The sequence below is a fragment of the Patagioenas fasciata genome, chromosome 7 (genome assembly GCF_037038585.1).
Source record: "Patagioenas fasciata isolate bPatFas1 chromosome 7, bPatFas1.hap1, whole genome shotgun sequence".
Lineage (NCBI taxonomy): Eukaryota > Metazoa > Chordata > Aves > Columbiformes > Columbidae > Patagioenas > Patagioenas fasciata.
In genome coordinates, this window is record NC_092526.1 from 23,269,882 (window position 1) to 23,282,987 (window position 13,106).

Here is a 13,106-nt window from a genome sequence, read left to right on the forward strand (position 1 = left end):
GCTCGTCCCCGCCCCGCCGCCGCCAGCGAGCCCGGAGCAGCGGCCGGCGCCCCCGCGCCGCCAACATGGCCCCCCAGCCCCCGCCCCGCTCCTGCGACACCTTCGTGGCGCTGCCGCCCGCCGCGGCGGGGGGTCGCGTGGTCTTCGGCAAGAACTCGGACCGGCCGGCGGACGAGGTGCAAGAGATCGTCTACTTTCCGGCCGCCGCGCACCCGCCCGGCGCCAGCCTGGAGGTGAGGGCCCCGCCGCGGGGCACGGCGGCAAAACAAACCCCTCTCGCCCTGTTTTCTATGTAGCCTAGCCCGCGATCTGAGCGGTTAATCCGGAGATGCTCGCTGCAGCGGCGGCGCGGCAGGCGAGTTGTGATGATGCGTTTGGTGTTGGTGTTTCCAGCGCACGGACGCGGCGGTTCTGTGGCTTTGCAGTGCACGTTCGTGGCGGTGGAGCAGGCGGAGCGGACCCACGCCGTGGTGCTGAGCCGGCCCGCCTGGCTGTGGGGCGCCGAGATGGGCGCCAACGAGCACGGCGTGTGCATCGGGAACGAAGCGGTGTGGGGCAGAGAGGAGGTCGGCGACGAGGAGGCTCTGCTGGGCATGGACCTCGTCAGGTCTGCACAGGCTGTTTCGGTAATGGGTACGGGACTCGGAACTTAGCTGTAGAACATTTGGTTTGGGTGATACGGGGAAATATGCGCTTTCACTTTTAAATGATACGTCTGTCTCTTCTGCTGTTCTAGCCACGGTTAAAAATAAGTATTTCTTGGCACAGGCATTAGATCTCTGCCAGGAGCTGGGAGCCTGTGAGAGGTATCAGGTGCTAGAACAGAATCTGTCAAGGAAGTCATCAAATGTTTTTCCTTCTACAGTCTATGCTAAACTGAAACAAGACTCTTAACTGGAGTGCAGCGGGACTTCAGGAACTAGACTTTTTTTTTTTTTTTCTAGGCTCTGTTCTTATTTCCCTTTTCCCTCATCTTTCACACATGCATATTTTTAAGTTTCAGCCTTAGCTGCACATCTCCACATAAATAATGCCAGCTTCTTGTGCCTGTCCTACTGGGCACCAGTGTAACTCACATTAACCCATGGAAGGCAGCCAGTTCTTCTTGGTGCTGTTTCCTGCCAGTCCAATACCCGCTCAGGACTTGTAGGCATTTCCTAGGAGCCCTCTCCTGGCCTTTCTGCATTTCCATTTGGTTGTTTTTCCCCACGGTAAAGACACAGAGGACCCACTTCAAACAAGCCATGTAAGTGACTTGCTCCTTTCTCTCAACCAGGTCATATAAGCATCAGGTACATATAGAGACAGCATTCCGAGTCAGTATGAATACTCAGGCTGAACAGTTGTATATAAAGTTTATAGTACCAAAGATAACATCTTCCTTTTGTTTTAGGCTTGGACTGGAGAGAGCAGACACAGCTGAAAAGGCTCTTACTGTCATAGTTGATTTACTGGAAAAATATGGACAGGGAGGAAACTGTATGGAGAGCCACATGGCATTTACGTACCATAACAGTTTTCTGATCGCCGACAGAAAGGAAGCATGGGTGCTGGAGACATCAGGAAAATACTGGGCAGCAGAAAAAGTAGAAGGTATAGACGATGCTCTTAGTTTTAAACATTTCAAATGCAATGACGGTTAGCAATTCTCCACTTTTCATTTACCATTTCATTAAGGCATCAGACTAGCCTCCAGATATGTACCCCTGCCTGTAAATGACAGTGGTTGCATCCTGTGTGTCAGTGTGGAGAGGGCAGCAGTTTCGCAGGGGCCTTTTCAGAGTCAGAGATGGCCATTGCTGCGCTTGGAAGATAGAGGACAGCAAGGTGGTCAGCATGAGAATGATAGCAGTATGTATGGCCTTAAGGGTGGTGGCAATCGGTGACAATACCATTGGGCGACAGGTAATACTGCCAGGATAGGTGCACGGGGCCCTGCAGTGGCTGCTTCTTCCAGTGGACTTAGAAGGACAAGCTGTGTCTTTGGAGCTCTAAGAGGAAGAATGGAAAGATGGGAATAACCAGGACAGAACCTGAAATATGATGTTGGCAATAGAAGTAAATGAGTCAGTACTGAGTGGCAGTGGCATTTCAATCAGAAGGATACACATAGCTCAGGCCAAAAGTAAACCACAGGACTCACAGATCTTGTAGGAATCTCTTCAGTGCATAATTTGCTTTAGTAAGCTAATTGTAAACAAAATACCAAGAAAAAGCATTCAATGTATTAAAATGGTTCTTTCCTCACTTTACAAACAGGAGGTGTACGGAATATTTCCAACCAGCTCTCTATCACAACCAAGATTGACAGAGAACACCCAGAACTGAGGGAATATGCCAAAAACAAGGGCTGGTGGGACGGAGAAAAGGAATTTGATTTTGCTGCCACATACTCTTATGTAAATACTGCCAGAATGATCACATCCAGAGGACGATATTGTGAAGGCTATAAACTTCTGAACAAACACAAAGGTATAATTTTTGATTTTTTTTTTTTTTTAAGATATGCAAAGCATTTTGTGAACTACATTAAGTTAAATTATTAGACATCTGATATGGGCAATTGCTCACATGATTTGGTGAAACAGAACTTACAACTTTTTGCCTAAAGGAGGAACACTGACCTTGAAGTCTTCTATCGATTTTTGCCAATTTGTTGGTGAGGAAAAATTAAAACAAGGGTCAGATATCAAACACACACACAGCAACAGTAACAACACTGAGAAGTGACATTATGACCAGAGCAATACTCTAAGACCTAGCTCTGAAACATTTTGACAAGCTCTATATTATTACTGTACCTCTACGAAAAAAAAAAAAAAACCCAGAGGCTAAAATAGATTCCCAGTGGTTTGCAGCCACAAGTGGAACCTTGTGAATCACTTCAGTCTGGTACCATTCATGCAGGCTAAGGCAATAGCACAGTATTCAGATACATATCTTGCATTTATTTTTTGAGATTGTTTTTTCATGTTCTGTAGTTTCACTATAACTGCTACTCTAGCCTTCCGTAGTCTAATAAAACACCCTGAGAGCAGAATAAAAATAATTTGCTGTACTCTAAGCAGGTGCTCCTAATCACTAACTTACTTATATCTCAGACCTCCACAGAAAGAAGCTATTACTTCTCTTCTAACTGCGTCCACCTGGCAGGTTTTTGCTGCATCTGTATTCACTTGCTTATTTGAAATAATTAATCTGAACCAAAATTATACTGCACCCCTGCTTTTCTTATTTACTTGGCTGAGCTCTGCCAGACCAGGTTTAGCATTTAGTTAGCACATCAGAATGAATTACCTTTTGGTATCCTGCTCTAGTGATCATGTAAATCCTGCATTCATTTTGGGAATTGCAGGTTCTGAATACTGGAAGCATTTTCATAATACCTGTATTTACTTGTATTATAACAATGCTGAGATTCTATCAGTGTGTTCGTTCTAAATCCCCATTTTCAGGCATTTACCTGAGCCATTTTAAAAATCACACTAGGTGTTCAGGTTATCAGGTTTCAGTTTGTTTAGATTTATTTTAAATAGATGCCCTAACTAAAAGCTATTTGGTTTACAGTATCAGTAAAATCACTGTTTTCTTAATCTACCCTTCCCAGCTTTTTCACTCAGTGGCATTACAGTTTTTTTTCCAGGCTGCCTACCATGTGAAGACCGTTTTTAGAAAAACATTATTTACATTTCAGAAAGCAGCAAATGTGTTTCAGGAATACAAAATAACAAAAAAGTCTAATGGAAAATATGCAATATCTTCTTTCCTGCTGGACAAGTTGCCAGTTTTCAGTTGACAAACTGACTGTTGCTTCTTTTAATTTCTTTGGTTTATCTGATTTGCTGATTTTTTGAATTCTCTGACTTTCCCAGGCAACCGTGGGAATACTTAAGAGTGTTTCCTAGCTGAAATGTAGTGCTGCATGACTCTCTCTATATATGCAATTTAACCATGCATAAAAAATAATATTGGAGACATCTGAATTAGATGGAGAGGAATTATATTAAGAGGAAGCAGCAAGGCAGTTTAAAAAAGTAATCTTTATGCAGCTAGAACTTCACTGAGGAAAACACTAAAAAGTTAAATGGTAGGTGATACCTTCAAGTGAAAAAAACAGTGAATGAACTAATGTTTTTCTGCCATGAGCACATGCTCTACGGGTTCACCACCTTCAGAAGGAAAACGACTGCAAGCGCTGCCTGTTAGAATACTGTACTGCCCAGCAATACCATGCCAGCATCTAAGCTTCAGTGTACAGTACATGAACAGCGATGTTATTTGAACAATAGATGCAGAGGCAGATGTGGAAAGGGTTTAGTTTTACCTGAGAAGAATGAATAATTTTCATGGAGACATTTGGCACTGTAATTCACAAAGGCAGTTGATTAAGGCTTCTTTACAAATGGATGTACTATTGTAGTTTCTGTTGATTCTGAGTATAGAACATTATATTACTCCAGTGCATGCTTTCAATTGTCAACTTGAAGCCTAAGTGCTTTGGAAGGTCAGATGATCGAAATTACAGAAAAAAAAAAGAGAAGTAACAGTCTTGGCATTTCATTTTCACACACAAACCCCATGCACAGTTATTACTTTTACATTTCCAAAGCAACCTAGTAGCATATTAACTATGCACAAATACCAATAACTATTATAGTGATTTATCTTGACTTCCACACAGTGCTCAGAAAGTTCAGTCTTCAATGCAGGTATGCTGTTAGAATGATTTTTTTTTTTTCCTGCCAACACAGACAAACTAAAACTGGCATTGCTTATCAAAGGAAAAAGCACCAGTTGTAGAACATGCCATTTCGTTGGTGTTATAAGTAGCACTGTGTGTAAATAATTGTATTGTTTCTTAAATAGGATCTATCACTTCTGAAATAATGATGGAAATCCTTCGTGACAAAGAGAGTGGCATTAATATGGAAGGTGGATTTATGACAACTGGAAGCATGGTGTCTGTGTTGCCTCAGCAGCCTCATCTGCCCTGTATTCACTTCTTTACTGGAACTCCAGATCCTGCGAGGTGATGTAACAGCAAGCAGTTAGGATAAGAAGTTGCAAATATCTAAATGAAAAGTGTTGCAATTTGTCTAATTATATTCCTTTTTGCCCCTTTTTTTGTTCCTTCCCTGAAAAAGCATAATCAGAAGAAGGAATATAATGTACATTATGTACATGAATGCTGCTTACCAATCTACTTAGTGAAACACTGCTATGACATTGACTAAAACATCAATTAGAAGTATGAATTCTTTTGTGTTTTTTGTTTGTTTGGGTTTTTTTTGTTTTGGTTTTGGTTTGTTTTTTTTAGGCTTTTCTTTCTTCAAAGAAGGAATTAGAAGAATGGGGAAAAATACAGCAATCTACTGACTTGACCATTTTAATACAACTGTAAAGGATGTCTGTTCAATTTTCTCTTTCTAGGTCTGTATTCAAGCCTTTCATTTTTGTGCCCAATATTACTCAGCTATTAAAAACTAGCTCCCCTACATTTGGTCATGATGATCCAGTTAAGAAGCAACCACGTTTTCAGAATAAGCCAGATCGAAGACATGAGCTCTATAAAAAACATGAAAGTGCTGCTGTAGTTATGGAAACTATGAAGGTATGTTGATTAAATTAGATTTCAGTGCAAGCAGGTGGTTTATATAAGCTCCTTGCTCACATTTTGTTAATGTGATACTATTTAATGCACTTCGATGGATTGCGAAGAACATTGTAGCGCACCAGAAGCCCATGGTCTTGGCATCTGGCAGGCACATGTTTCGAACACTAAAAATTGGACCTAGCGCTGTGCTGTACCCTCAGACAAGTACCTGCACTGCTCGTCTTGCAAAGCAGGATGCCCCACATACCCTGTGCTAGTCAGATAATGGGGAAATGCTTGAGCAGCCGCAGGCAGATACACAGCTCCTGGTGCTCCAACCTCTCCAGGACACGAGGCACGGGCAGGGAGGGCCTGCCTTCTGCCATGGCTTGGGAGGGACTGGGAAGGAACCAAGACCACAAAGGTAGCTGGACACAGGGTGAAGCAGGGAGGTAGTTGCTTACCTTTAACAGTAGCTTCTCTCCTGTTTACAGATACATGTTCTAAAAAATAAGATGTGCTTGCTTAAGTTTTGTTAGCACAAATACCTAGAGCAGCTTTAATTTTATTTATTTTCAATCCATGAGACAAGGATGCAGGGAGATGAAGTGACTCCTAGATATTAGGAAAGATATCTAAGAAAACCTGTTGCAGTGCTAACTTCTGCCAACAAAAACTTGTACCCTAGAATCCATTAAGAGGTTAAAATAAGGTCAGTAGAAGAGAATTTTGTTAGGGCAAATACTTTGTATAGTTTTAGTGAAATATGAAAGTTTCTTTTTGCAGGACAAAGGTAAAGAGATGCTGAAAGAGATACAGGAGCTGGAGAAACAGAAGATAAGTGAAATGGAATCAATCCTGCAAAATGGATGTCTTGATGTTACCCAAGTGGTTAACCTTTTTCCACGGTGTGTAGAAGAAGAACTCAAAATATATAGCTAAAACTGCCATTTGGATGTGGTAAAATTCAGTTTTATGATTAACTCTTCTAATTAAGTGGTTATATAGATTACATCTTATTTTCAAATACCAGTTAGTATGGACAGTTTTAAAGATGTGGCTTCATATTCGGGGCAAACAGCTTTTGGTTGTACGAAGTAATTCTGAAAAAGCTCTTAGGAGCTAGGCAGTGGTGTTGTATGTGGCATAAAGCTGTCAGCAGAGATTGATTTCCTTGACAAGCAGATGCAATTAGAATGTAATGGCTTGGCTAAACTGCAGAACCACCCCATCTCTGGATGAAGAACATGAACCTAGATTTGGAGAACTCTCTTCTGGTGTACACATGTGCAGCTTTTATAGTCAAGACAATCATAGCAGAATTTCACATTGCCTGAATTAAAATGGCCATGCTGAAGGATGTTCTAAAACGTAGAAGCTATTACTTTAACAGAATAAAAAGGATAGTGATGTGCAAGTCAAGTAAGATTGATATTCAGCTGTTTGATAAAACCATTCTAAGTTTAAGTTTCATATAGGAACGTTCTATTCCTTCAATGTAAAATGAGACAAAGAATTCAAGGTATATTAAAACCAAATCACAGTTACAGTTTTACCATGATTTGTTGTGAAGTCAGATTACATGGAATAAAACAATGCAAGCATCCTGTAAGTTACCACACAATTTTCCCTACCCTGATGCAAAAAAAATAAATTATTTACATACAAAATCATAATTGTCAAATTAATTCTGCAATATACTTTATAACATAGTGTGGGAGTTTTTTGAATATTCTTGAATTGTAACCTTTTTAAATTGTGCAACTAGAAAGGAAGAGGTTGGGGTACACAACTATATACATGTACTCAGCAGGACACTTAAAAAGGACTTTTAAAATTTTTACACTTCATATAAAGCCTCTTAACCATGACTTGTCTTGCCAAGATTACCAGACTGTGGAGTTGATTTAATCAAGCTTTTTGCCCTGCCAGGAACTCTTCTTCCCTGATCCTGATTAGAAGTAATGATCAACATGTGCCACTACTTTTATTATATCTGTGGCAAGGGACAAACTGAGCAAACAAAGAAAGAAGATCCTGACTTTACTACATGACCAAGCAGGATAAAAAGTATGACTGGAAGGTAAAAAAAACCAACCAACCAAACAAACAAAAAAACCCCAGCACTTCTGCAAAGCTTCAGAAGAGAACATGTAAGATGAAATGGAGGATTAGAGCAGCAGTAGCAGTTTGCAACATGACACAACATCCCCACAGAAAGACCATTCTTTGATGATTTTTCTATATTGGGTCAGTTGGGAGAATCATCTCAGATGCTAAAGATGGGCTGTACACATGCAGTTTTCTCATTTTGTAAAGTGTTCTAACCCCTCATTGGCAAAAAAAAGCAAGTATAGGCAAACAAAAGACATACGAGAAATAGTTTGCAGAGTGAGTAAGAAAAGTAAGAGCTTGGCAGAATTTGTTCTTCCTGACCCCACAATGAAAACAGAAGTTAATTTGAGATACTGTGTTCATATCCACAGCAAGAAACTCATGGGTCAGGAAAAGTTCTTGAATGTTCCAGTAATTCTGTGTACCAACTGGCAGTGGCAAGTAAGACTGAGTAGCAGGTAAGACTGAAAGTGAGCTGGAGTTGACTGAACCTTTTGTGCCTACGCTGCCAACAAAATTTCTTAGAAGTTCAATAGTACAGTAGATGTTCATGAACTGGAAGGCACATTTAGTTAAATTTTGCTGCATTTACCTGTTTTCTTCATGGATGTCTATATCTGACAATCGTGTCTATCTTTGTCCTATTTGGGATCATTGGCTGTTCCACACCAGCTCTTTGATAACTTTAAAGCAGCAATAAATGCCAGGTAAAACTGTGCTGAAAACCAATGTGTGACTCAAGTTTAGAAGTGGCATAGCAAAACAAGAGAAACAATTTTATGCTACAATGCAAATACAGTGAAGTTACACAAAAATGGAAGTAGTGAAGGTGGTGGAGCAGGCCTTTAAGTGAACTTCTTGGTCACTTAATCATGGGGTGGCAATTAACCAGGTTAAGCTTGTTGGTTCAGTTGTAATACATGCAGATACAGTCCAACTGTTCCTCTAGTTTCTGTGCTACAGGATACAAAGTAAAAACAATGTGATGTGTAGAGACAGATCAAGTGATGGCAAACATACCACAGGATATTTTCGTACCTTTTGCCCCCGGCATTTCATCCTCCTAGAACACATGCAGTGTAAAACCAGAAAATTAAGATGAGATCGGGAGGAATAAATAACCCTCCCGCTCACAACCATACCTTAAAAAAGAAAATAAAAATCAGAATGTCCTCTAGAGGGCAATCTTTGCACACATTTCATCTAAAAGCACATCTTACAGCTTATTTTAAAAGCTCTAGAGCTTTATCAAGAATTGCTATTAAAAAACCTGTATTAAAATTGCTACCTAGAAAACTAAAAGTTTGATATCCACCCCTGTCCATTGTCACCATTATTTTGAGATTAGTACTAGAAAAAACATCCAGTGTTTCACTGGAGACTCCCCTGGACTTGTTTAGTGCATGTTTTCATGAAACTATAACTTCCAGGTTAACTGAGATTTATCCCATACTCATCCACCTTAAAAATAGAAGAACTCATTGCACCACAGACCGCATCTTTAAAGCAAAGCTATTTCTAACCACCAAAAATGCACACATCAATAGATCAGCTGTTGACATACATCAGTTTGTCAACTATTTTAAACTTGTCCATGCTCCTTGATGGAAACAAATATGTACCAGATAAATGAGTTATTTAACTCTCTAAAGCTATTAAAAGTCCATTCTTAGCCTTCAGAAGTATCCAGTGATTTAGAAATAGATCATATCCTGTATTTCATTCACAGTTTCTTTAGTCTATTAATCATAATAAAGTCTCGTCAGAATAATGGGTATGATAACAGCAGTCACAATGTTATAACAGTTAACCTAATAGAGTTTGGTGTCAGTTGTTAATTAAAGGTGTTCTCTTCACTAGATTTGTACCAGGGAGCCTTCTCTAAGCAGAAATTTTGAACAATTTCTTGCTTAAATATGTTAAGAATATCTAGAGAATAGCAGAGCCAGTATAAAAAGGGAGGCAAGGGTGGGACTTCATAATGAAAATGAGAAAGACAAGAGTGCAAGAGCAACGACTATGCACAGGACTCTAAACCTGACCCAAGATCAATTTCTTGAACATTTTAAGAATTAAAAAAAATAAGTGTCTGGTAAGTAGATGATAATGTGAAACGCTCCTAAAGATCTGTTTCGGCTGGTAGATGAAAACTGGTATCTCTGTGTGAAACCGATTAACAAGTCCTCTGCCTACTTAAAAAGCATCAAGGGTAGATTTAAGAAATATGAAATTTGAACCCCAAGAACCACTTTAACAAATCTCTCAGAAAAATAGAGTTGTCATAGATGTTGACATGCACACATAACCCTTCCACACCTCACATCACATCAAAGCTCAGAACTCTGAAATCAATTAACAGATTTATTGACAAGTTCCAGTGTTTAGAAGCCAGACATAATCACGACTTCTGCTCTTAAGTTGAGTAGATCTAATTATTCAAAAACATTTCATGTAGTCATCCTCAGCAATTATAACAGAAATACACTATTGTTTTCCATTGTGACCACCGCCTGATACAAACATCAATTACTTTGTTGCTGGAAAACATTAAAATATGTCAGTTTGTATAGCACACACATGCAGTAGGATTTAGTTATGTTTCTGTGCAGACTGCAGATATTTTTCCAATATAAGTCTTGCATGGAGTTATAGCTATCATAAGACAATTGTCTCTTGAACAGTAGTTTATGCTGCTAAAAATCACTTAATTCTTAATACAAAGTAGATGCATAAATAGCTATAATAAAAACCTGTGTACTAAAAAAATGAAAAACAAAGGGAAAGACTTTAAAAAAAAAAAAAGGATGAGAAGAGTTACACATATGCTTGAGCAAATCATCTTTTTTTTTTTTTTACTACCTGGGTTCCCCTCCCTCACCAGATAAAAATTTTATGCAGACATATAAATGCCATTCTTGCAGTTTTTAAAGGGCAGCATAATGGCTATCGGATACTACACTTTGTCTTTAACATTTTCAAAATACTGCAGAAGACACACAGATTCTCAGATTCTTCCTGCAGTGCACAGGAATCTGAATGACACTTAGAGTAACTATTTAAACATTGTAAGGGGATACCTGAGGCTGATTAGAAACCTGTGTTAGGCAACCAATACTAAAATTTTAGGATCGTTAGCTATTCTAAACCCTAACTTGGATGTTGAGTTAAGATTCTCTGTATAATAGATTTAAAAGTCATTGTACTTCATCTGAAAGGTTTTATGATTTGATAAAATTTTTCATCTTGGCTTGCACAGGTATCCAAGGCTTCCATAACATCTTTAATTGAGGCCAGCACTTCTGAATGAAATAGGAAAGGCTGATTTCAGAAGATAAACATCTACTCTTGACAAAGCTGTTACTACCATGATAAAGCAAAACTTCAAAACCAATTCTTTATATGAAATTCCAATATATCATTTCTTGACTTGGGAGACTGATGAGTATTTTTATGTTTTTAAGATTTGTTAAGTTTGTACAAAACCATTATTTATTTCACTCCATATTTCCTCAGCTTTAATCCTCCCATATTGGAATAATTTTCCAACGATCCTACTTTTACAAATGGAGTATTTTATCTTTAAGGGAGAAAAAAACCCACCTGAACTGAGGTGTAAACAGCTAGAAGAAGTTCCTGGTGTTAGACAAGAGTAGAGTAGTAAAATCTGGGGTATAATAGAAGAAATTGCTTCTATGACGTCAGGGAGAAGCCTGGCCATAAACTAGAATCAATATTTCATGACAGTAAAATATGGAAAAAATAAAGCAACATTAAAAATACCTCTCATTCATGCTTTTTCTTTGTCATTGTGGCACTGATCACTAAAGCTGCTGTTATAATGCCTCTATAATATGACACTGATCTATTGGATTACAGTTTGTTTTGCTCAAAATGGAAAAAATGCCCTAAATCCAGAGCATCTTATTTTGTTCTAGGTGCATTCTGGTTGGAACGCTCACTAAATAACAATTGCTATCATTTTCTTCAGAACAGACAGAAGTAGAACCACATCTCTTAACTTTCTGAGAGAAAATAACACAATTCTCTGAGGGCCCTGAGAAAGAAATATGGCAGAGGAGAAGGTCACCTTCACCCCAACTGCCTGTCCTCTGCCCACATGCTCAGCTCAACGGCTCTCAATTGCAACTGATCGCTTGGGAATAAAGCGGTAATACAAATATTCATCCCGAAATTCAAATTCATTCGTAATATGCTGGATGACGCCTCCTTTCATCAGTCTGTCTCCGTACATCACAGCTTCACCACGGTCAGAGGCCAGGCCAACTTGCATGAGCCAGTTCACCAGGTCACAGCCAAAGAAGATGCCGGTGGAGATCTGAGCACCACACCTGTATGTCAAAGGAATGATTCACCCACATGTTCTGTAAATCTGGTATCACCACTGCACGGTGGGGAAAGGCAAGGAAAAACAGCAGGAAACAAGGAAAGACATCATGATAGTTAAGAGCACGTTAGAAAAGAACTTGAAAGTTTTGTGTATGAGGGACATGCCAATGTTCACTACCTCTCCCTACAGACACTTCACTGAGAAGCAAAATGTACCTACAAAGTTATTTAGGCCTGTGCAAATAAACTTCAGTGAACCTAAGTAGCAATTTTCCTAAAACCACACAAGATGTAATTTTATTTCTTGGATACTTACTTGCCATGTACTCATTAACATGACCATTTCTGCAACAAAATATCTGATTTGAGTGCAGCATGCCCTCAGCAGCAGGAACTCAGTCTGCTCTTTAATTCCATTCTATCATTTCTTTACAGCTTTAAACAGACACTAACTGTTTACAAATATTGTAAACAAAAACCATTTAACTTGCACATCTGGTTAAATATTTACCACACAAGCAGTACTAAGAATAAACAAAACCTTTACAACAAGACTAAACTAATTTTCTTTTGCATATTTATGAGGCAAGTGCCACTAACATCCACCTATTTGCAGTAAAAACAACACTCAAAATTTACCTGCAGCAATGAATGTTTCTGGTTATCTAAGATCTGCCCTATGGGACCCATGCACAGGGTTTCTGAAGATGATTAACAGCTACACGAGACAGCACAAACCAAACCTCTTTCTCTATGTTTTTTAAGTTAAAACCAGCAGTAACATACAGTGTTAACATCCATTAGCAGAGAAACAAAAATAAAACAGATAAAAGCCATGATTACAAGGTCTCAGTTACAATATGTTCAAATCAAACATGACAGGATCAAGTTAGATGAATGTCTAAAATAAGAAGATAAATGGTTACTTTTAACTCACAAGGAGAAATAAGACATGAAATTGGTTCTGCACAAACACAATATTAAAACAATGAAGCAACAAATGTCAAATTTTGATGTACTGTCTGGTGTGAAAGAAGCAAGTCCTTCAACT

General features: G+C 39.1%; 2 protein-coding genes across 4 annotated transcripts in view; one reads left to right on the forward strand and one right to left on the reverse strand.

Moving 5' to 3' along the window:
- The first annotated feature begins 7 nt into the window (after window positions 1-7).
- Window positions 8-7,263, forward strand: SCRN3 (secernin 3). The gene is made up of 7 exons (XM_065840741.2): window positions 8-233; window positions 426-607; window positions 1,394-1,593; window positions 2,260-2,472; window positions 4,867-5,029; window positions 5,431-5,611; window positions 6,380-7,263. Exons 1-7 carry the CDS (start codon window positions 66-68, stop codon window positions 6,533-6,535), a joined length of 1,263 nt encoding a protein of 420 aa, XP_065696813.1. The 5' UTR covers window positions 8-65; the 3' UTR covers window positions 6,536-7,263.
- A 2,786-nt stretch (window positions 7,264-10,049) lies between these two features.
- GPR155 (G protein-coupled receptor 155) overlaps window positions 10,050-13,106 on the reverse strand; it is a 30,044-nt gene continuing 26,987 nt past the window's right edge. For 2 of the 3 annotated variants that reach the window (XM_065840431.2, XM_065840429.2), the window contains exon 16: window positions 10,050-12,057. In XM_065840431.2, coding sequence (XP_065696503.1) covers window positions 11,835-12,057 — 223 coding nt within the window. In that variant the 3' untranslated portion in view covers window positions 10,050-11,834. Of the gene's footprint in view, window positions 12,111-13,106 lie in introns of all 3 variants that reach the window. The other variant, XM_065840432.2, reaches the window with a different exon arrangement.